Source organism: Salmo salar, chromosome 26 (assembly GCF_965601325.2).
Source record: "Salmo salar chromosome 26, fSalSal1, whole genome shotgun sequence".
NCBI lineage: Eukaryota > Metazoa > Chordata > Actinopteri > Salmoniformes > Salmonidae > Salmo > Salmo salar.
Genome location: NC_138316.1, coordinates 24,082,533 through 24,107,538, shown reverse-complemented (window position 1 = coordinate 24,107,538; position 25,006 = coordinate 24,082,533). Strand labels below are relative to the sequence as shown.

Genomic DNA, 25,006 nt, shown 5'->3' with positions numbered 1-25,006 from the left:
GTAGCGACAGGTATTAGCATTAACTGGTGCTTTAAGTCCTCCAGACCCAAACTTCTGCTGAGGCCTTTGGAAAGAATCTCCAAAAAAAGGTGACCTACTATTCCTAGAAGTAAAGTTATGTTTATGGTACATGTCACTGTTTGACTCAAAATGGCTTTTATGTGTTAGCCTGTACTCATCTGCAAGGACTGCTGCATCACTTGGAGACTTAACTTTACGTTCATTCATGTATGTAGCAACCTGGTCACACGTAGAATTTTTGAACTGTTCTAACACAATCAAATTAGACAGACCCTCAAAAGTTCAGAAGCTGTACACCAACGATTAAATGCAGAAGTCAAATCACGAACAAACTCAGAATAGGTTTGACAATCTAACTTTTTCCTGTAACGAAAACGTTGACGATATACCTCTGGCACAAGCTCGTAGACCTTCAGAACTGCTGATTTAACTTTAGCATACACTTTACTGTCAGCTACACGCAGTGCTGCAAAAGCCTCACGTGCTTTACCTGTAAGTACACATTGCAACAACATAGTCATGTCCAAATCTGACCAAGCTCTAGCTTCCGCAATACGCTCAAATAAAGCAAAGTATGTGTCCGGATCTGACAAATTTAGGCAACAAACGAAGATTCTGTGAAACGTCAAACTGTGGTAGTCCTTCTGGTCTATTAGCATTTCTCAATCGCTCTATCTCCAACTGCATTTGCAACAGCTCCCTCTGCTGCTCAAAAGTTAATGAAGGACTAGACTGAAAACTTGTACCCTCACTACTAGCAGACTGACCCCGAAAAACACCTATTTCTTAAGACCCTGCTTTAATTTAGCTTTAACAGTCTCTTTAATAAATTTTATCAACAATCTCAATCTGATAATATTCAGCAATTTTAATTAACTGCTCCTTAGTACAGAACTCTAAGGCTACCTCTGAAGGAGCTTGAACAAAACCACTCAGAATGGAAGACATTTTCCTCAACCAATACAACTATTACAAATGCTAAAGCAAAAAAATACACAACTCACCTGCTATCAATCTGGGTTCAAGGACAGGAGCCACACCCCACTATCCTCCAAAAACAACTAACTTACTGGCCTGGTCTTTGTGCAGTCACATGTGGTGGGGCTTTATGCACACAAAACCAGTGGAGTGGAAAAGACAACCAGAAACTGGCGGCCCCCCCATAACCACGGAGGTGCTCCCGAGCCGATGTAGGGGAAAAGGAAAAGGGAAGCTCTACCCACGTTCACTGCCACCTAAAACAAAAACACCATGAGCCTCCTATTGACACTCGCTGATAAGCCTGAACAGGAGAGGACTCCCACTTGAACAAAAAACCCAGAAAAACCCAGAGTGAATTACCAAATGTAGCTACCAAGTTAACTGAACCAAAAGAACACATGGCTCTCAATGCTCTCTCCAACCATATTGGCCCAAACAAAACATCCCTCTCAAACAAAAAATGTGGCAATCTGAACTAAACTAACCCAAGTTAACTATAAAACAATAGTCAAATAAGCCAAATTACAAATAAACAAACGTATCAATAATAAAGCAAAGACAATCTAGACAAAACCTTAACCAACTATGACAAAATGTTAAAGTAATCTAAAATACTAAAGTAAGACTAAAGTACAATTAACTTTAACTTACGGACGAGCCCCCACTTGTCACAGGCCGGCTCATAGCCTGTGGCAAAAATGAGGGGACATGAACAACAGATATAGGCCAATCAAAAGGTTCTTTATTGTAAACCAAAAACTATTAACTTTAAACAAAGAAAAAGGAATGAGGTGTGGAAATGTCATAATGTAGAGTGTATGTAAAGTGCATGGATGCATGAATCTGTGTGTGTGAACATGACTGAGTGGAAACTAAGTAAACCTACAAAGGAACAAACAAAGCAGGATCATACCTGGAGGAGCAGAGAGAGACAGAGATAGAGAGAGTGGTTAGTGAAGCAGTTTAAATACCCTGAGCCCAGGTGGCTCCAATCACGCCAACTCCAATCACTAACGACCCTCCTCTGCCTGCAGGAGGAACCGCCCCTGCACTGCAGAGGAGGGGCCGTGACACCCCCCACCTTAAAATGAGGGTACCACCCTCAACCCAAATTTCGACCCAACATTTAAAACAATCCAAAGTTCCCACCCCAAAAAACGGATACCAGTCCCGGCTCCTAGCAGTAGCCCCGTGTCCCCTAGCTGACTGTCCGCCCCTCAAACTCGGCAGCCCTGGTACCTGGGGAGCAATTTAAGAGAAAAGAGGCGCAGACAGCCCGCAGGGGTCAGCAGAGAGAAAATACAAACTAGGTTAAAGGAGCACGGGACAGAGCATCAGCAATGATATTATCCTTACCACTAATGTGTCTAATATCCAGGTTGAATGGTTGCAAGAACAAAGCCCAACGCATCAGGCGCTGGTTGGGATTTTGCAGGATGTGAGTACAGTGGAGATAAACCTAGGCATTGAGTGACAATGAGAGAGTTTTTGTCTCTTGAGGCACCAGTTAAACCAGGTGAGGTCACCGCATGTGTGGGGGGTGGAACAGAAGGGCTATCTAAGGCATATTGGGCAGGGCTGGGGGCTCTACAGTGAAATAAGACAATCACTAACCAAAACAGCAATAGACAAGGCATATTGACATTAGGGAGACACATGTGTAACCGAGTGATCATAGGGTCCAATGAGTAGCAATGGATGAGTCAGGGAATAACAAATAACAAGCACAGTTAACATGTTCTCCCCGTCAGGTTCCGAGGGAATCTGTATTCCAAAAACAAACAGCGGATTTGACAGCTCTGGCAGCAGCAGCACGTCCATATCATAAGCTGACTGAGGGTTGATTTGAAAACCCAGCTCAGCCCAGCATAAGTCTAATGCTGTGTGATATGAACAGGAAGAGAGAGTTTGTACTGTAGCCTATCTGGGCCTCTGGATTAAATGGTGGTATTCTACAACATTTGATGACAGTGGTGATGTTGAAGCCATGCAGTGTATGAGGCCCTGCAAAAGTGAGTAGGGGCATTCATTTTCTGTAAACACTGCCCTAACCCCAGTCAATCACGTCATCCAGTGAACCACTCTCACAATATTGAGTTGTAGAGCCGGTGTACTACATTACAATGGGGCCTCAGTCATTGGTAATAATATTATATTATTTGAACAAATTGATCCTCTACAGGTGTCCTTGGTCTGTCTGGCCGTCCATCTGTCTGTCCGCTCTTCCATCTGTCCGTCCATCAGTATGTCTGTCTGTCTGTCTCACTCTCTTTCTTTCTTTCTTTCTTTCTTTCTTTCTTTCTTTCTTTCTTTCTTTCTTTCTTTCTTTCTTTCTTTCTTTCTTTCTTTCTTTCTTTCTTTCTTTCTTTCTTTCTTTCGCTGTCTATCTATCTCTCTCTCTCGCTCTCTCTCTCTCTCTCTCCATTCTCTCTCTCTCTCTCTCTCTCTCTCATTCTCTCCCTTTCTGTCTGTCAGATTGCCACAAAGTGTAGCCAAACACTATTGGAGGTTTTTCCCCTCACCAGTCTGTCAAGGGCCCATTAGTGATTATGTGTGTATGTTAAGCCGGGCGTGCACTACACAATTTTGGCGCCGATTTAGCTGTCCCATACAGGTTTTTGAGATTGTTCAATTTAATATGAGCTGGTCAGAGACACAATCTGAGGGCTACCGAACCTGTCTTTCAGCCATCCCAATAGTTTCAAACATCTCACTGGGCAAAAAGTGGTTGAATCAACCTTGTTTTCACATCATTTCACCCCCACAAAAATCTATGTGATGATGTTGAATCAACGTGGAAAACTAATTGGATTTGCATAAAGGCACCAACGTAATAGCATTTCATATTTTTTGCACCAAACTTTTAATCTAAATATAATGACATGGTGAAATAAATGTAAATAAAATGTAAATAAAAACTAGACGTTGAACTGACATCTGTGCCCAGTGTGATATTTGATTTTATCCTCACAAAATCTGCAATGCTCTTGTAGTTTGAGAACGGTGATCAGCAATAGCCAATGATATGATGATGTTGCTTCGCATCACCCAGAATGTGTAGACTCTGGAGCAGGAGCGATGACTACTACTAGTATGCATTTGTATTTGCCTTTAACCAAAGCCAAAGTGTGAAATTGTTACAGCTCTGAAGTTCACAAGCATTGTTATTCAATTCCAAATGTATTGGCTAGATATTTCAACTCTGTGTCTTACTGCTTTGAGCCAGAGCTCGTTTTAGCTACGTTAATAATCTAATCATATCATCACGTCAATTTTTTTTTGCCAGACAGCGTGGTATCGAGAATGCATTTACAGACATAAATCACAAAGCTTCTAAATCACAAAACGTTCATTAGTGTGTGTGTGTGTGTGTGTGTGTGTGTGTGTGTGTGTGTGTGTGTGTGTGTGTGTGTGTGTGTGTGTGTGTGTGTGTGTGTGTGTGTGTGTGTGTGTGTGTGTGTGTGTGTGTGTGTGTGTGTGTGTGTGTGATCTGCAGTTATGTATCTGCAAAGAGTTGACTGCTTAACACACTCACTTCTCAGTTGAAGTGTTTTGGCTCCAAATCACTGCATGTCTGATGTAGAAGCCTTAGAAAAAACTTTCCTGCTCACTGCCAAGAAGCATTTTGGTGTTTCTCCCTGCGTTGTGCTTAGCACACGTTTGTGAAGATAAATGCGGTAGCCTACCTGCTGGTCCCCAGTGGTAGGAAAGAGGCTGGATGCTGGTTTATTGCTCTTTTTAAGTGCCATCGCAGCACTGCGTTTCGGTCTCAAATTCCACTGCTCACTACGTTTGTCATTTTGGAAGATTAAGTACACTGTAGTCATTACTGACAAGGTTTTTTTTTCCCCCTGTCTCTTGACATTGCTCTTGGTCATTCCCACTTTCTCTCTCACAATTTTGGGTTAACTTGTTATCTTTCTTTCTTCTGTCTCTCTTCTTCCCCTACACCTCAATCTCTCTCCTTCTGACCCCTGTTCGTATTCTACAGGGTATCTTAAACCGTGAGTCTCTGGATCTGTCGTTTTTTCCTGATTGCTGTGCCAAGGGAGGAGAGCTTTTGAACCCTCCCTCCCCCTCATTATTTAAGACTAAATGACATTAAGTGTGGGCTGCGTGGAAGCCAACCTGTCTCCTAAAGCCAGGAGGGAGCAGGTCCCCCATGCTCCACCTCAAAGAGTTATGGCTTACCTTTTACCGCCTCCTCCTTTCCTCCTCTTCTTCCTCTCCTCCTCTCTCACTCCACTTCAAGTGGTATTTTCAAATGCCAGGCATGTTACTGATCATGTCATTGCTACATTGGCTGGACATACTATAGAGCAAGTGTACAAATATTTGGGTGTGTTGGTTGATGATAAGCTGAGCTTCACTGTTCATGTAAAGAACTTGATAAGGAAGCTCAAGCTGAGAATAGGTTTTTATAACCGGCATAAGGCCTGTTTTTCTTTGGAGACCAGGAAGGAGCTGGTAAAATGTACATTGCTGGCGGTTTTAGATTGTAGTGATGTTATATATATGCAGGCCTCAACCACTACCCTGAGAGCACTTGATTCAGTATATCATGCAGCCCTCAGGTTCATTAAAAATCAAAAATATCTAACACATTGTGATCTCTGCAGCGCTGTTGGATGGTCGTCATTGACCTTACGTAGGCTTAAACACTGGTATACACTGATTTATAAGGCCATACTGGGTAAAATGCCATTTTATCTCTGTTCTTTTTTTAGTCAGATTGGTCAATAAATATCAATTACGGTCCCATTCTCATTTGCTTTTAACACCACCAAGAATTAGAACAGGTCATGGTAGAAATAGTTTTAGTTACTTAGCTCTGTGGTTCTGAAATTCTCTCCTGAACATATACAAATTTGGTGATCTAGTTTCGTTGGTGGAGTTTAAACACTTGATTGATGTATATATAAAAGAAGAGTGTAATTGTTTTTTAGGACCGCTGTTTTTTCAAAACGTTCATGTTTTTAACGTAATATGTAATTGTTGTACTGTATGTGTGTTTATAGTTTTGTTTAATGATGTGTTAGTGTGTGTAAGTTGTTTTGTCTGAAATGTTGTTCCCCCTGCTGCTATTGGACCAGGTCTCTCTTTGAAAAGAATTGTTATCTCAATGAGAAAAACCTGTTTAAATAAAGCTAAAATAAAAAATATAAATAAATAAAAAGTGCTACAAGTCTCTGTGAAGAGGTGAAGGAGTGAATATGCCAGGAGTCATCTCTCTCTCTCCTTCTCTCTCTTCTCCAAGACCTCTCTGCTTCCCTGCCAAGCCACACCTGTGCCAAGCAGATTGTGTGTAACACCTAGGAAAGATCTCTTGAACCTAAAGTGACAGTACAGCACAGTGAAGGGACTGCCATCGGCTCCGCCAACATCAACTTTTATACTATAGGCACATTTACAGAGCAGTCAAAGCCAGTTGCCACTGCTATATTTACTGCCTGGACTAAAAATGAAATAGAATATGTTTTCCCCCCTGTATGCAAGGCAATTACAGTGTGGCTCTAGTGAGGCCTCTGCATCAAACGTTTCATAATGGATTAAAAGCAGTGGGCCAGAGAATGAGGCAGACGAGGCTACTGCTTGCACTGACGTGATCAGATAGACAGACTCCAGACCTGCCAATTAAAAGGCCACATATTAAATTTCCTCTCTCCATAGGGACTGGGAATGAGACGAGACCACGGTGAAAGTATTAACCTTTTAAAGCACACAGCCTTTCACTAAGTGTTATTTATCTTAGTGATGGAAGAATAGAAAATGATCTGCTGTGCCTGAGGTTTATTAGAGAGCCCGTGCAACTATATCAAGTTATCAAGTTTTACCTGTTTGGCTACCACTAGAACTTGACAGGTGGGAGGCATTGCCATGTAAATTCTACCTAGCCCGCTGGTTTATAGTTATGGTAATTACCAGGTTAAAATAGTCTGGACGAAGTGGCACTCTATCAGGCAGACAACTAATGTGTTCTGTCGAGGCATGGTCCATTTGATGATCTAGAGATGGGGAGAAAGACAGAGTACCTCTGAAGACACTCTTAAGGTAAAACCCCCAACATTTTTTTTTTTTATCTGTGTCCTTCCGGAAGCCATTATTGCAATCTGATGGCTTGAGAGAGTGTATGCTCAATGTGATGGTTCCTTAGTATGACACAGGTAAGGAAATATCTAGCACAATTGTGTGATTTGCAGTCTCCTGACAATGTCATCTTTTAGATGCATTTTGTGTCCACCATGTGGATTAGTGGTATGTATGCTTGCCAGAAAGGGTCTAAAATAATGCATGTTTTATGGTTGATCCTTGTATACTTTCCACCAATTATTGTGTATCAATCCAACATAAGTGCAGTGCAAGTTGTTTTAGTAGCGTTATTCCTTTACAGAGGTCTGTGAAATTATCCTTAACTTTCACAGATGTACCTGTCTGTACTGTATATTGAACTCTGGTGTTTGTTTCTATTTAAACCTACTGGTTAGATGTAGCCTGTAAGCCCTCTGTACAGTAGATCAGCTTGGCCTCTCCTAGAGGGAGAGATGCTATAAATTCCCTCCCAAGGTTTTTATGGTAATGAGCAAGGCCACAGTGAGCAGAGAAGACCTAGAGAAGGAAGGTCAGACACAAAGGCAATTATATAAAGTTGAGGAAAAAGCTCACATCTGCGAGCATGCAGAACACACACATGCACAAACAGTTATGCACACACACACACACACACACACACATCCATCTAAACTCAGCAAAAAAAGAAACGTCCCTTTTTTAGGACCCTGTCTTTCAAAGATAATATCCAAATAACTTCACACATCTTCATTGTAAAGGGTTTAAACACTGTTTGCCATTCAATGAACCATAAACAATTAATGGACATGCACCTGTGGAACGGTCGTTAAGACACTAACAGCTCACAGATGGCAGGCAATTAAGGTCACAGTTATGAAAACTTAGGACACTAAAGAGGCCTTTCTACTGACTCTTAAAAACACCAAAAGAAAGATGCCCAGGGTCCCTGCTCATCTGCGCGAACGTGCCTTAGGCATACTGTAAGGAGGCATGAGGACTGCAGATGTGGCCAGGGAAATAAATTGCAATGTTCGTACTGTGAGACGCCTAAGACAGTGCTACAAGGAGACGGGGTGGACAGCTGATCGACCTCGCAGTTGCAGACCACATGTAACACCACCTGCACAGGACCGGTACATCCGAACATCACACCTGCGGGACAGGTACAGGATGGCAACAACAACTGCCCGAGTCACACCAGGAACGCACAATCCCTCCATCAGTGCTCAGACTGTCCGCAGTAGGCTGAGAGAGACTGGACTGAGGGCTTGTAGGCCTGTTGTAAGACAGGTCCTTGCCAGACATGGGGCGGCAGGGTATCCTAGTGGTTAGAGCATTGGGCTAGTAACTGAAAGGTTGCAAGTTCAATACCCCGAGCTGACAAGGTACAAATCTGTCGTTCTGCCCCTGAACAAGGCAGTTAACCCACTGTTCCTAGGCTGTCATTGAAAATAAGAATTTTTTTCTTAACTGACTTGCCTAGTAAAATAAAAAAATATATATATTTAAAAAAAATCACTGGCAACTATGTCGCCTATGGGCACAAACCCACCATTGCTGGACCAGACAGGACTGGCAAAAAGTGCTCTTCACTCACGAGTTGTGGTTTTGTCTCACCAGAGGTGATGGTTGTATTCGCGTTTATCATTGAAGGAATGAGCGTTACACCGAGGCTTGTACTCTGGAGCGGGATCGATTTGGAGGTGGAGGGTCCGTCATGGTCTGGGGCGGTGTGTCACAGCATCATTGGACTGAGCTTATTGTCATTGCAGGCAATCTCAATGCTGTGCGTTACAGGGGAGACATCCTCCTCCCTCATGTGGTACCCTTCCTGCAGGCTCATCCTAACATGACCCTCCAGCATGACAATGCCACCAGCCATACTGCTCGTTCTGTGTGGGATTTCCTGCAAGACAGGAATGTCAGTGTTTTGCCATGGCCAGCGAAGAGCCCGGATCTCAATCCCTTTGAGCACGTCTGGGACCTGTTGGATCGGAGAGTGAGGGCTAGGGCCATTCCCCCGAGAAATATCCGGGAACTTCCAGGTGCCTTGGTGGAAGAGTGGGGTAACATCTCACAGCAAGAACATGCAAATCTTGTGCAGTCCATGAGGAGGAGATGCACTGCAGTACTTAATGTAGCTGGTGGCCACACCAGATACTGACTGTTACTTTTGATTTTGACCCCCCATTTGTTCAGGGACACATTATTCAATTTCTGTTAGTCACATGTCTGTGGAACTTGTTCAGTTTATGTCTCAGTTGTTGAGTCTTGTTATGTTGATACAAATATTTGCACATGTTTAGTTTGCTGAAAATAAACGCAGTTGACAGTGAGAGGACGTTTCCTTTCTTGCTGAGTTTATATATCTCTAACATCACCTTGTACCTTTTCAGTGTGATTACATTTACAACCTTTGTCAACTTCATTAAATTAAATTCTACAAGCAGCAACCTGAGCTCATACATCATATTCATTTGGAATCTTTCCTAAAAAGAGATGGAGGGCTTTTAAAAAGAGGTCATCTTGTTATTTTGTGCTGAAATGAAATGAGATTATTTGCACCCTCGACAACCACCGTGATCGTTATTATTATTTGACCCTGTTGGTCATCTATGAACATTTGAACATCTTGGCCATGTTCTGTTATAATCTCCACCCAGCACAGCCAGAAGAGGACTGGCCACCCCTCATAACCTGGTTCCTCTCTAGGTTTCTTCCTCTCTAGGTTTCTTCTTCTGGCCTTTCTAGGGAGTTTTTCCTAGCCACTGTGCTTCTACACCTGCATTGCTTGCTGTTTGGGGTTTTAGGCTGGGTTTCTGTACAGCACTTTGATCAGCTTACATCAGCTGATGTAAGAAGGGCTTTATAAATAAATTTGATTTGGTTTGTCAGGCTGGTCCCCCTCCTCAGTCCGACAATGAGAGGAACAGAGACAAATCTAAGCTGGAGACAGAAACACTTTATTTTACAATGCCAATACAGCTTTCCCAGATAGTCTATTTACATGTATTAGAAAAGAGCACTGCCGCAATCGACAGTCTCCGGTACTATTCTAGCATGTCAGTAATCCACTCACTCAGTATGAACTCATACGTTTATTGACTATTGTACCATTCATTATAACAATAGCATCATTACACTATTATCTATCGATCATCTTCAATACATATCCTCCCTGCAGTTGGCTAGCTGATGTTGTGTTAGCATTCACAACACGCTGAGTGGATGTTACAATCATTAGCACAGTGGTGTCCAATCAGAGACTTCCCAGGTGCTACTCTAGGATTATGTTCATTATCTATTGTATGAGATTTGAGAGTATCATCACAGAGAGGAATTGAGAGAGAGAGAGTGGGAGAGAAAAAGAGAGCGCAGAAGAGGGGAGAGTGAGAGAGAGAGAGAGAGAGAGGGAGAATGAAAGAGAGGGAGGGAGAATGAAAGAGGGAGGGAGAGGGAGAATGAAAGAGAGGGAGGAGAGATATGAGTGAAAGAATCCCCACTTAGGCTTTTCAAATAAAGTTTGAAAATAATTTCCCCGAAAAAAGGGACCATGATCCCAAGTGATGGGGCAGCTAAATTGCTTATAGCATTCAAACACATTTTGAAGGCATTTCCTTTTGGTGAAAACTGTAAAAAAGTAATTTGCTCTAAAAGCACATGCTTTTCTTCCTTGCTGCTTTGTGTTGAGAAGCCTGTTGCGGCGTACTCTTTTGACGGCGTCCTGAAAGTGGTGGAGGAATAGGCTACCTTAACGATCCGAGCCAGAGCACTACCTGTGGATGGTTCAATTAAATCAAATGGATTTTAAAGTGACTGGGGACTGGGGCTGGCTGACACGACATAGAATGCAGCGATCAGGGCAGGATGTTCTGAAGTGGATTGAGTGCGCTTCAAAAATCTGTCCCCCTTCTATCTCTTTGTTCCCTGGAGTGCCTTTTGAAGCAGACCACACACACACACACACCACACATACACTGCCATCCACATCCAGAGATCTGTCAGTGTGTTCCTTCTGGGTCGGTGAGAGGAGAGAACAGATCCTGTTGGAATCACCCTCTCTGCCTTAGGAGTAATGCTATAATGAAGCTCTATGGGGGCTGGAGTGGAGTATTGGAGTCTGGAGTAGAGCAGTGGTGTCATTAGACATAGCTATGGTTCACACAGACCTCTGAGTGCTCAGACACATTCCTCATCAGCACACATCCCACTACAGTGGCTGGCTCATTCTCTCTCTCTTTTTCTCTTTCATCTGCTTTTTAGGGACTTCTGTCAGTCTCTCTGTTCTCTCTTTTGCTCTCTCTGTCTGTCTCTCTCAATTTCTCTCTTTTGCTCTCTCTCTCTTTTGCTCTCTCTCTCTCTTCACCATGAGTGGAGAGTTTAATTAATCTATTTCCCTGATGTTTCCTTTCAAGTCCAAATCTAAAACACAATCATCAAGCCGACAGAGCTATTCTGAACAACACTGGGCCATTATGTTTCTTTGGCAACAAAGCACTTGTCTGAAACAAAGATGAATCAAATCTTCTTTTTTTCTGATGTGTCAGAGAGGCATAGACTCACAACAATAGACACAGCAAGAATTGAAGAGGAGTCTTGACGGCGTATATGCTCAAATGAGCAGCCTTAGTTTATCCGTTTGTTTTGTGCTTTCTGGTACAGACGAACCTGTTTGTTGACGCTGAGGTGGTCCACAATAAGGGGATTGCTAATGAAACCTGAACAAAACAGGACCATGATCTTTTTCATTCTCATGAAAGTGTATCCATAGAAAGGTCCTTTGGGGGAAGGATTGTTGACATATATTTGACATTTGTATCTTAAAGCATAATAAAAAAATATAGATATTATTGGAAGTTGGAATATGTGTGAAATGTTGACCTTACCCAGGCCTCCTTTATTCATGTTTATATTTTTCAATATTCCTAAATTCATGTAAGAAAATTGTTATTGCAATTAAACTACTACTCATTACAGAGCAAGCGGTAAAGCTTCATATGACACAAATCGTTTCTTTTTAGCACTTACAGATGAAACATTATGGTGTCTTATGGGTAAGGCCAAAATGTCACAAATGTCCCAACTTCAATTAATTATTTCTCAATTATGCTTTAAGATACAAACGACAAATGTATCTCAGCAATACTTCCTCCAATACCCTTCTATGGACAACATTTAGTCAAAATCCCCAAAATCATGGTCCTGTTTTCTTCTAGTTTTGTGATGAATCACCCAATACATACAGTACAATTTGTGATACAGGTTCTGCCATACTGTAAGATGTACATCTAGTTGATAAGTATGCCCACATTCTGTTACATATTCTGTGTATTCTGTGTCCAGTGCATGTAGTTTATGTATTCAGTGATAGTAGCCCGTTCCCTCATGGCATTTGGAAACGACCATATGGTTTTTGCTGTCTCAACCAGAGCTAGCTGGATCCTGCACTGCCTTTCCCACCGCATTCAGTAGACAGAAGCAGTGGAGTTCAGAGGTGCTACACAAACCCCCCAATTAGGTTCCAGTCAGGCTTCCTGGCTGATTACAGAGCGCCTCATCACTTAGCCGGAGGGGAACAGGTTATCCACAAGAGCTGCTGGGGCAATCAGGCCAGGTCTCAAAGGGTGTGTGTCTTTTGCTGACTGCTGAAGTGAGACGGTGTTACCACGAGCTAGCTGTGATACCATTGGTATTACAAGTAAATGTGTTAAGAGAGGTGGGGAAAAAGGTTCAGAGGTCATTTGCAGTATGAATAAGCCTTATGACTGCTTACATGTACTGGCAGTGCAGATCTAGAGGTCAGAACAGGGATTTTGAACTGCTGTCAGTGTGTGCAGGGTTTTTCCCCACCCAGCACTAACACAGTTGATTCAAATAATCTACAAATTGTGGTCTTCGATGAAGACCAGTTAGTTAAATCAAGTGTGTTAGAGCTGGGCTGGAACAAAAGCCTGCCTGCGATGCAGCTCTGGAGGACAAAGAAAGGATGTCAGCTCTGTATGACTGGGTGGGGCTCACAGCCTTTTACAATGGGTAATTATCTTACAGGAAATCATTAAAAAGTGATTACCCAGCATACAGGAGTGGGACTGGATGGTATTGGAACAGAATCCTCTATTGGAGGCTTGTAAAGCAATGATCTGGCACCGGATAATTCACTTTCATCTTTACAGTAGCCACCGGTGCAAACATGCCCAGTGGCAGATGTCTGACAAGATGTGTTAAGCTGCAGTTGTCTTTTCTTCTGAGGACTTGTGTTCGATGTTCATTGGGACAAATTGTTTCCATCTATGTCACCATTTGCAGTCTTAGCCAAATGATAGCCTTATAATTGCTGTTTTACATATGAACCAATATATTTACATTTACGTAATTTAGCAGACGCTCTTATCCAGAGCGACTTACAGTAGTGAATGCATACATTTCATATATTTTATTTTTCTTCCGTACTGGTCCCCCGTGGGAATCGAACCCACAACCCTGGCATTGCAAATACCATGCTCTACCAACTGAGCCACACGGGACCATGTATTCTAATGTGCTTTATCTGTACCATTTTGTAAAGGCATCAAAAAAGCCCAGAGCTTGGTTTGGTTCATTTCACACATGGCAGAATGCACTCTTCAGTCTACTGTACATCACACAGTCTCTCTCAGCTATAACAATACAAACAGAATGTTCTAGTCAGCTGCTAGCCACCTATTCACAGCCAAAGAGCCATTACCGCCACAATGTGATGTCATAAATTGCAGCCGTAATGAAAAGGGCTGGGCGCAAATGAGCCAGTGTGGTGCTCAAACACTTTTAATTGTGTATTTTGCGGTCACAGTGATCCTATTGTGCTTTGCGCTTAAGAAATATGGTTTCCACTTGGAATGGGCCAGAGCGTTTAATATGTATAATGCTGTTATCCCACTGATATGTTTACTATTGAACATTAACCGATTTGATATAATATTTTCATGTCCACACCACATTTCTATGATATGGACAGGAGAACTATTATTTCACAATCCAATCTAGTAGAAAGGCAAAACTGATGTCGATGAAACATTTTCTCATAACTCTCAAGGTTTCTTCTTTGTTGTGACTGGATGTCGAGGGAGCTGTGTCTCTCTCAGGTCTGAGTTCAGTCTGGGGTTAAATCCTGCTCTGTGCTTTGAGTGTTTTATCTGATCTGGGACCAGCGCAGAGACATTCCCTCTCTCTCAAGCAGTGACACAGAGAGCCCTGCGGTGTCCAGAGCTACTGATTAAATATTTATGCAGGTTTTATGAAGTGGTGATGCCGGCGCTCCATCTGAAGTGACGCACACTGTATTTATCACTCCTTTGTCTCAGAGAGAAAATGGGAAGAGGTGGATGAGGGGGAAATAAACTGACCTTCATTCGTTCTCTCCCCTCATCTGGAAGAGTAATGTGGTGAATATGGCTGAGCCTCTATCTGTCAGATGACAAGTGAATTTGTTGAGCAAATATCTTTTTATCTCTCTCTCTCTCTTTCTCTCTCTCTCTCTCTCTCTCTCTCTCTCTCTCTCTCTCTCTCTCTCTCTCTCTCTCTCAGGGTGATGACGTCCTGACAGTCATCAAAATGAAGGCGCAGTGGCCTGCCTGGCAACCCTTGAATGTGTGAGTAGTCCAACAGTAACCTCCTCTATCATCTCTCTCTCTCTCTCTCTGTTTCTCTCACTCTTTCTCTCTGACTAACTCACTCACACTTTCTCCTGAGGGATTGACCCATTCTGCAGCAACGTCCTTTTTCCTTCCTCTCTCTCCTTTCTATATGTGACCCTCAACCTTCTTCTTCTCTCTCCTTTCTATATGCCACCCTCACCCTTCTTCTTCTCCCTCCTTTCAATATGCCACCCTCACCCTTCTTCTTCTCCCTCCTTTCAATATGCCACCCTCACCTTCTTCTTCTCTCTCCTTTCTATATGCCACCCTCACCTTCTTCTTCTCTCTCCTTTCTATATGCCACCCTCACCTTCTTCTTCTCTCTCCTTTCTATATGTGACCCTCACCCTTCTTCTTCTCTCTCCTTTCTATATGCCACCCTCACCCTTCTTCTTCTCCCTCCTTTCAATATGCCACCCTCACCCTTCTTCTTCTCTCTCCTTTCTATATGCCACCCTCACCTTCTTCTTCTCTCTCCTTTCTATATGCCACCCTCACCTTCTTCTTCTCTCTCCTTTCTATATGCCACCCTTCTTCTTCTCTCTCCTTTCTATATGCCACCCTTCTTCTTCTCTCTCTCCTTTCTATATGCCACCCTCACCCTTCTTCTTCTCTCTCCTTTCTATATGCCACCCTCACCCTTCTTCTTCTCGCTCCTTCCATGTTTTCTCTCTTTTCACAAATGCATGAGTTATACCACACTGCAAGGTCTTCTTCATCGCTCATCTACTCACGTTGAATCATGCCTTGCCTCCCAAGCACACAAATGAGGTGCCGTGGAGCCACTTAAAAGCACATGGCCTGAATCTGCTAGCTCATCTCCACATGCACCAAGCTGATCAGTGTGCCTAGACATCCTTTAGACTCCTGCATGCATAAACCTTCATTTCATCTCTTATTTAGGAGAAAAACAAGGAGCTAGTTAGCACAGGTAGCACAGAGAGAAAAGCATCCTCAATGTAAAAAACACTCTCACATAGGATCTGAGTGTGAGACTCCAAAGAGAGCTTCCAAAGGCAGCCACAGCTAGGGACAGAGCCAATCAAATACACAGAGGGTAATTAGCTCACTATCTTGTTTATATGCCAGCAAATTAATTGTATCATAAAGTGGCTGTGTAAATGCAGAGGAAATCAAATCCACTGGTTTAGGGGATGGGTGGTAGGAAAGGGAGGATGAGAGGAGGGGAAGAGGAGAGGGGGAGGTAGAGGTTCTTGATTGTAGTGTGATGTGGAAATGTACACGTTCTGATTGTACATGAGGTTTTCTTCCTTGAAAGTAGGGTGCATAAATGGTTAATTGCTCCTGCAATTGAAGGATGTTTCTTTATATTCTTTAAAATTAGTCTGTTGGGATTGCATGTGACTTTTCTTTGTACATGATGGTACATGTTTTTGAACGTGTTTATAAATGTTGTTTGTATGTGTTTGTACATGTGATTCATAAAGTGTGTGTGTGTGTGTGTGTGTGTGTGTGTGTGTGTGTGTGTGTGTGTGTGTGTGTGTGTGTGTGTGTGTGTGTGTGAATTAGTGAAGGGGGCTTATGTTACTGCACTTGTGTGTACATGTGTATGTATGTGTGTGGGGTAAGAGGGTGTGTGTTTTGATGATGATTGATAGAACTCCTGGAGGGGTTTTTCTCCATCAAGGTTAATGGCCTCCTGCAGGCTCCTGTGTATCAAGACATCAGGCTGATCTATACTACACAGCTGCCTGCCAATTAACAAACCCTCCTACCCTGCCTTTCAAGAAGAGAAAGAGGGAGAGAGAAAATAAACAGAGAGAGAGAGCAAGAGAGAGAGAAATAGACATTGATTAATTATCAGTGGTTAGAAAACAGCTCTTTATTATGTCTGAAGGATCCAAGGCAGATCGTTAGAGATGGAGCTTCAGTTTCAGGGATATCTGGGATCAGTGTTGGGTTAGGAGGGGTTTGGAAGAACTATCATCATGGGACTAGAACATTAATGAATACACTGTGTTTATGTAACCACATTTTTCTTTACCTGTCTCTCTATCCAACTTCCTTTCTAGTGCCTTTGATCCACAGTGATCACTTGTACTGATTTCGAACTAAAGTGGTCAGTCATCTTGAGAGAGATGTGGTGGCTGGAGCAAAGGAAAGGGAGAGAGAGTCAGAGGAGGGTGGAGAGGGAGCGAGGGAGGTGGGTGAGCGGAGGGGTGCAGATATGACAGCCATTATTACACACAGCAGAGCTACAGCAGTCTGTCTCCTGAGACTCATAACATGTTCAAGGGAGAGGAAGAGAGAGAGAGAGAAAGAGAGAAATTAGCCAAAATAGGGAGAGATGGACACAGAGAGAGAGTAACAGAGAAGGAGATGTGGTCAGAGAGAGAGAGGGAGGAAGAGAAAGTAAGAGAGGGAGGAATAGAATTCCACCAGTGTCATCTCCAACCAACCAACTGCTCCACGCCGCCACACCAAGGTCAGCATTATGGTCATCACGGAGACGGATTTACGAGGCTTGCTGGACCTATCGTTGAGGGAAGCTCGCCTAATTAAAAACGCTGCGGCGCACTGAGGAAATTACCCCCTGCCTCATTTGCATACACGCCAGGGGATTAGCCGGGCTGGACTTGGAAGGAATCAATTTCCTTTGTGTGGTGTTCACGTTCCTCCTCCTTCCCTCAGGCCGTGTTTTATTGACATGTAAACACATCATTCTCCCTGCCTGTCGTTTTCACAATGTCCTTTTAAATGACATGTTTGCTTTTGCCCTCCCTGGCTGGATTGATACATTTTACACAGTGAACTGGAGACTCAGGGTCGATGCAGCTGCTTTCCACTTTGAGTTTAAGGTCTGTGTCTGTCTGTCTGTCTGTCCTTGGTAGGTAAACCACGTTTGAGAGGATGTCTGGTTTCATCTGGTTTCCCTCTCAGTCCCACTGTTCTACTTGCACTTGTAGATAACCTGACATAATCCGCTTCAATGTTTCTCTGGGAATATGTCTATCTCACGCATACACCTGTCACCTTTCGACACGCATGTACGCATCCAAGCACACACACATGCACACACACAGTCATATGGTCAGGTGCCACAAAGAGGGATCTTGGAAAATTACAATTGGCTCAGAATAGGGCAGCACGGCTGGCCCTTAAATATTTTTATTTTTTATTTTTTTATTTAACCTTTATTTAACCAGGTAGGCAAGTTGAGAACAAGTTCTCATTTACAATTGCGACCTGGCCAAGATAAGGCAAAGCAGTTCGACACATACAACAACACAGAGTTACACATGGAATAAAACAAACATACAGTCAATAATACAGTAGAAAAACAAGTCTATATACAATGTGAGCAAATGAGATGAGATAAGGGAGGTAAAGGCAAAAAAGGCCATGGTGGCAAAGTAAATACAATATAGCAAGTAAAACACTGGAATGGTAGATTTGTAGTGGAAGAAAGTGCAAAGTAGAAATATAAATAATGGGGTGCAAAGGAGCAAAATAAATAAATAAATAAATACAGTAGGGGAAGAGGTAGTTGTTTGGGCTAAATTATAGATGGGCTATGTACAGGTGCAGTGATCTGTGAGCTGCTCTGACAGCTGGTGAGTAAAGCTAGTGAGGGAGATAAGTGTTTCCAGTTTCAGAGATTTTTGTAGTTCGTTCCAGTCATTGGCAGCAGAGAACTGGAAGGAGAGACGGCCAAAGGAGGAATTGGCTTTGGGGGTGACCAGAGAGATATACCTGCTGGAGCGCGTGCTACAGGTGAGTGCTGCTATGGTGACCAGTGAGCTGAGATAAGGGGGGACTTTACCTAGCAGGGTCTTGTAGATGACCTGGAGCCAGTGGGTTTGGCAACGAGTATGAAGCGAGGGCCAGCCAACGAGAGCCTACAGGTCGCAGTGGTGGGTTTTATATGGGGCTTTGGTGACAAAACGGATGGCACTGTGATAGACTGCATCCAGTTTATTGAGTAGGGTATTGGAGGCTATTTTGTAAATGACATCGCCGAAATCGAGGATCGGTAGGATGGTCAGTTTTACGAGGGTATGTTTGGCAGCATGAGTCAAGGATGCTTTGTTGCGAAATAGGAAGCCAATTCTAGATTTAACTTTGGATTGGAGATGTTTGATGTGAGTCTGGAAGGAGAATTACAGTCTAACCAGACACCTAGGTATTTGTAGTTGTCCACATATTCTAAGTCAGAACCGTCCAGAGTAGTGATGCTGGATGGGCGGGCAGGGGCGGGCAGCGTTCGGTTGAAGAGCATGCATTTAGTTTTACTTGTATTTAAGAGCAGTTGGAGGCCACGGAAGGAGAGTTGTATGGCATTGAAGCTCGTCTGGAGGGTTGTTAACACAGTGTCCAAAGAAGGGCCAGAAGTATACAGAATGGTGTCGTCTGCGTAGAGGTGGATCAGAGACTCACCAGCAGCAAGAGTGACATCATTGACGTATACAGAGAAAAGAGTTGTCCCAAGAATTGAACCCTGTGGCACCCCCATAGAGACTACCAGAGGCCCGGACAACAGGCCATCCGATTTGACACATTGAACTCTATCAGAGTAGTAGTTGGTGAACCAGGCGAGGCAATCATTTGAGAAACCAAGGCTATTGAGTCTGCCGATGAGGATGTGGTGATTGACAGAGTCGAAAGCCTTGGCCAGGTCAATGAATACGGCAGCACAGTATTGTTTCTTATCGATGGCGGTTACGATATCGTTTAGGACCTTGAGCGTGGCTGAGGTGCACCCATGACCAGCTCTGAAACCAGATTGCATAGCGGAGAAGGTGCGGTGGGATTCGAAATTGTCGGTAATTTGTTTGTTGACTTGGCTTTTGAAGACCTTAGAAAGACAGTATAGGATAGATATAGGTCTGTTGCAATTTGGGTCAAGAGTGTCCCGTCCTTTGAAGAGGGGGATGACAGCAGCTGCTTTCCAGTCTTTTGGAATCTCAGACGACACGAAAGAGAGGTTGAACAGGCTAGTAATAGGGGTTGCAACAATTTCGGCAGATAATTTTAGAAAGAAAGGGTCCAGATTGTCTAGCCCGGCTGATTTGTAGGGGTCCAGATTTTGCAGCTCTATCAGAACATCAGCTGACTGGATTTGGGAGAAGGAGAAATGGGGAAGGCTTGAGAGAGTAGCTGTGCAGGGTGCAGTGCTGTTGACCGCGGTAGGGGTAGCCAGGTGGAAAGCATGGCCAGCCTTAGAAAAATGCTTATTGAAATTCTCAATTATAGTGGATTTATACATGGAAAGCTAACATTAATAATATGTATGTAAATCTCTCATGGCTCAAAGTGGAGGAGGGATTGACTTCATCACTACTTGTTTTTGTAAGAAGTGTTGACAAGCTGAATGCACCGAGCTGTCTGTTTAAACTACTAGCACACAGCTCAGACACCCATGCATACCTCACAAGACATGTCACCAGAGGGCTCTTCACAATCCCCATGTCCAGAACAGACTATGGGAGGCACTCAGTACCACATAGAGCCATGACTACATGAAACTCTATTCCACATTAGGTAACTGATGCAAGCAGTAGAATAAGATTTAAAAAACAGATAAAAATACACCATATGGAACAGCGGGGACTGTGAAGAGACACACACACAGGCACAGACACTCACACACCTGCACCTTAGAGACTATTTTCACCTTATCTGCATTGACTCTCCAGACATAAACCCTTACACACAAGCACAAACACACATGGACACTCACATGCGCACACACACACACAGTTAACACAGCTGTTCAATAATATACTATTTATTCAACTGTGCGACCAAGACACTATCCACTTTATATTTGTAACATAGTCATACTTGACATAGCACGTGAATACTGTATATCCTATTGTGTAGATATCAGTCTTGTTAGTATGCATACTACATTCCTCTAATGACTTGTTAGTTTTCATTGACCTCTGATTAATATTGTTTGATATTGTAATGCCATGTTGAGGGGCGAGCATGCAAGTTTTTCACTGCACCTTCTATACCTGCTGCCAACTGTGTATGTGACAAATAACATTTGATTTGACACACACACAACAACAATGTGTCGCACAATGTGCTAGTGACACAGACAGAGCAATCTGCTGTGGGAATCTTCGTTGCTGGGCAGTGTTCTCTGTCACTGTCACAGTACAGAGCCATCCCTCTCTCAAACACACGTTCGAACATGAAGGCAAGCATGCGCACACACTCTCCAGAGTCTTAATGTGCTCAGACGGTCCCCACAGAAGACAGCCTACACCCCTCTTTTTCTCTCCATCTTCCTCTCTTTGTTCTGCTCTGTCTGACCCCCTCTCAATCACACACACCCCTTTATCTCTCTCAGAACAGGAATGGCTGTGCCTGTGACAGCTACAGTTACCTCCATGATGTCCAGTAGTGAGTCCCTCGTCTTTTTAAAGCACCCTATATGTTTCATCAGACCCTTTCTAAAGACAGCAGGACTACCCCAGCTCTCTGAGGCTTCCAGTTGATTAGCACTGTGCTGACAGACAGACAGACAGACAGACAGACAGACAGGGAAATAAGGGGTTGTCAATGAAAACGCAGCCCTTAATGAGCTAAAAGGTTTGTCTTTGTCACTCAGAGACAGCATGTTTGCTGGCGATGTGGGTGGTGGGACGGAGGGAGGGAGGGACAGTGTCAGAGTCGCCGAAGAGAGAAGAAAAAAGGGAAGTAGAGAGAGAGTCTAATCAAATATACCGTATACCCATTACATGATATCTATCCAACTGTCCCAATAGGTGATGGACAGTGATGTTCACTGTACTTAGACTTGAACAGATTAAAGGATAAACATTTGAAAGTTTATTCTGGGAATTCTTGATTATAGTATTTTAGCTAGAGTAGCTGCAGCAATGTCTCACTCTCTACACTCCTCAAAAAAGTGTTCCAAAATGGTTCTTTGTGGAGGGATAGGGTTCTACCAAGAACTGTTTTGATCTGAAGAACACTTTTAGGAAGAAAGAGGTTATTTGTAAGCCAAAGGGTTCTACCTAGATCCTAAAAAAAAAAAAAACGTTTTTGGAAGAAAGGTTTTTTTGATTCTTTGGAAGGCAAGAATATTTTTTTGGAAGCCAAGAAGGGTTCTTTGGAAGGAAAGAAGGGTTCTTTGGAAGGAAAGAAGGGTTCTATATAGAACCATAGAGTATATCATATTTCCCAGCATGCTCTATTGCATGGTGATTTTCAGAATTGTTTGTTTTAATGTGTTTTTGCATGGACATTGATTGGTTAATACATGTTATGCTACACAAAGATAAATAACATAAATTTTTGTAAACTAAACCAATTTGTTAATAATTTGACTTATTGCACCTGTCGTGACGTTGTATTAGTTAATGTGACGACTGTTGCTCATCGAATGATTAACGGTTTATAATTGCGTGATTAAATGAATTAAGCAATGAATCAAGCGATTATTAACTCATCAACCTGGGGCACCATGGGAACAGTATTTTGATTGAGTTTCTATTTCCCAAATTAACTCAAAGGATATCAGAATATCGATTTTACAAAGTCGCTAAATTAATCAATTTCCTCTACAGTCTCATTCTGAACGTCGCATAATCCGGGAATCTGCACGGACCCGGGCTTCACCAATGAGTTTACCACACCAATCTTAGTTGATTATTTATTTACTAGCAAGCTAAAATGATGATAAAAATACACATACACAAAACACAGTCTAGCTATTGATTAGGACTTAGTATAACGGGCCAACACACTATGGCGCGTGTTACCCAAAATGGGGATTTAAAAGAGAGAGAAACCAAGAAAGTACACGAGAGAAATATACATTTGGGTTCATTTGTCAGCCATGCTTATTTAAACCTAGCCTTGCCCCGAACTGCCGCTCTTATGGGTCAGAATATAATGATGTAATTACGTGTTGGAGGTCTCAGGTGGGAAGCTCCGCGTGTGTCGTTTAGGCTTCTCAATGACGCACTTCTCCGGCGCAACTCTCTGGTTGTCCTCACAATGTCAGTGTCCTTCTTGGCTAAGTGGTCTGATCCCTCGCCCTTGATCTGAAAGGGGTCTTCTGAGGACAGACAGCTCTGTAGCTCAGAGCTCACAGCTTCGGACTCGAACGGTGTATATACCACGATTCAATGGAGAGTGGAGGCTGGGTGGTTCGGCTTGAATTCACCCGCTTAGACACAGCTACTCGTCCGTAGCTCGTGTAGAAAAAGATTTCTTTGTCTTCAACCTTGTGTTTCGTTTTGGGGTTCGTTGACTTTGTTAGACCTTCGCTGCAGCTTGGGGTCAATTAGTCTCCTATGTTAATTCTTCACTCTCCTGTCTTATACCCTTGGGTCAGAAGTGGGCGTAACCGCCTTTAGGGCAATTCTCTGGGCGGACCAAGTTAAGGGGCAAGGCCTAGATTTGACTAAAATCCTATTTTAGACACTACCTTCACATCTCATCTTTACCAAAACATTCTCTTTGATTTGGATATTTTCCACACAACGTACAATGTATAAACATCAGGCATATACTGGGAAAAATCTTAAAGGTACAATGTTTTCATAATAACGTCATCTCTTAACCTTTAATAACAATTCAAAAGTTACATACATTTTCATATTCCACCTCTCGTCATGACCACCGTTGTGGCTGACGGAAACCATTGTTCCAAAGTCCCTTTATTGCATGTTTAATGTTCTGAGGCCAGAATTCCATTGTGAGGACAAAGGAATTTCTCTGTGGCCTAAGGTTTATTATGGCGTGAGGGGTCATAAAACCCCCACATCTTCAGACCCCTAGATCTCTCCTCCTCTGTTGGGGTTTTGGGAGATAATCTGTAGGGTGGTGGTCTCCTGTACCCTGACCTGATCAGGACAGTCATGACAGTCCCCCTCTGGTAGGTTCAACTTGGAATGATTCTGCATGTTGCAACCCACCATAAGAATGACCATCAGATGTCCTGGTCTGTGGATCATCAGAGCAGCCCCCCCCCCCCCTTTGGTGGTTCACCCTGGTAGGCTTTCCGCAAGCTGTGGATCACCACCAGAATGGACCTAGGAGGTCTGGCAGTGGCTCTGTGTTCTGGCCCGTCGTCCGGTTATCCCGGCTAGTGGACCTAGGCAGTAACTTGGCAGACGTTAATAATGCACAACACTCAGGCAATACATCATTACATTTCCTCCCCAAACGAGCGGCGTCTTGGCTCTAAGGCTTCCTAAGTGTCAAAGGTAATGAAACGAAAAATTTGAATAAAAACATAAAAGTATACAAAATATGTCTACCACACCTTAATCATCTAATATGGACTATGTTCTATATATGTCCAAGGTCTAGGCTAAATAGCTCTATCATGGCATTGTCTCTAATGTCATGTCTAGGGTGATCCTACTTGCAGGTGGGTAGTTAAGGCACTTGGAAAAACTTGGCCCCTGAAGGCCAAAGCTTACATTAGGGACATTACTGGGCTGACCTAGCGAGTTCTGGAGAGGAGGCTGGGACTGGGCCTTGTAAGAGGGTTTCCGGATCCATTGCCAACTTTCCAAAAATCGGGATCGCTTCGGTCCCACGGGTGATCCTAGTATATGACCTCATTAGGTCTTCCATTGCACGTGTGCGCCTGTGTACGTAGTAGGTGCACATGCCAAGGGAAATGAGACCAAGGATCATAGTCACAGTCAGGATACTGTCCGGCACCGTCCAAGAGCGGGCGACAGACCAATCTTTTGGTCTGTAGTCAGTCGGGTCGACTAACAGTGCCTCATCCAGTACGCTAAGATCAACAGTCATGGGTCCCTCGTACTGGATTTGGTATTGAATGGCTTGTGGTAACTCAAGGGAACGTTTAGCAAAAGCGTCCGGCATTTCAATCTCTGTGTCTATCCGGTCGTCGGGAAGGCGGTATAGAGCGAGGTCGTCTACGTGAATAATCGCCCCCTCTGGTACCGTAACAAAAACAGTCTGGTTGGGGAGGTTCAATTGGGTGATGGAGTCATGGCGTTCGTAAGTCATAGTGGCGGACGCGAACGGTGTGTTGACCAACCATCGGTTCCCTACCACCTCCACTTGTGTGGTGGTGGCCCCATCCCTGGCTGTTAGTTTGGCTCTACAGCGTTCTTCGCTGGTGATAGCTTTAATACCACAAAGACGCTCGGTGTTATCCCTGACAAATGGTTTGCTAGGACAAAGGTAGTGGACATCTTTGGTTAGAGTACACATTAGCAGGTTAGGGGTGAGATAGAAATCTGGGTTGTTTTCCTGGTAAGCTACAACTGGGGGCGTGGCAATCTTTACGTGGGTAC

General features: G+C 43.4%; 1 protein-coding gene and 1 non-coding gene across 6 annotated transcripts in view; one reads left to right on the top strand and one right to left on the bottom strand.

Annotated features, from left to right (window-relative positions):
* Nucleotides 1-25,006, top strand: part of LOC106587461 (spondin-1) — a 146,592-nt gene that overhangs the window by 98,108 nt on the left and 23,478 nt on the right. For all 5 annotated transcript variants that reach the window (XM_082969538.1, XM_014175871.3, XM_014175869.3 and 2 more), the window contains exon 7: nt 14,635-14,699. In XM_082969538.1, the coding sequence (XP_082825664.1) occupies nt 14,635-14,699 (65 nt within the window). The remainder of the gene's footprint in view (nt 1-14,634; nt 14,700-25,006) is intronic.
* Nucleotides 13,522-13,597, bottom strand: trnaa-ugc (transfer RNA alanine (anticodon UGC)). The gene has a single exon. It is a non-coding gene; the product is annotated as a tRNA-Ala (tRNA).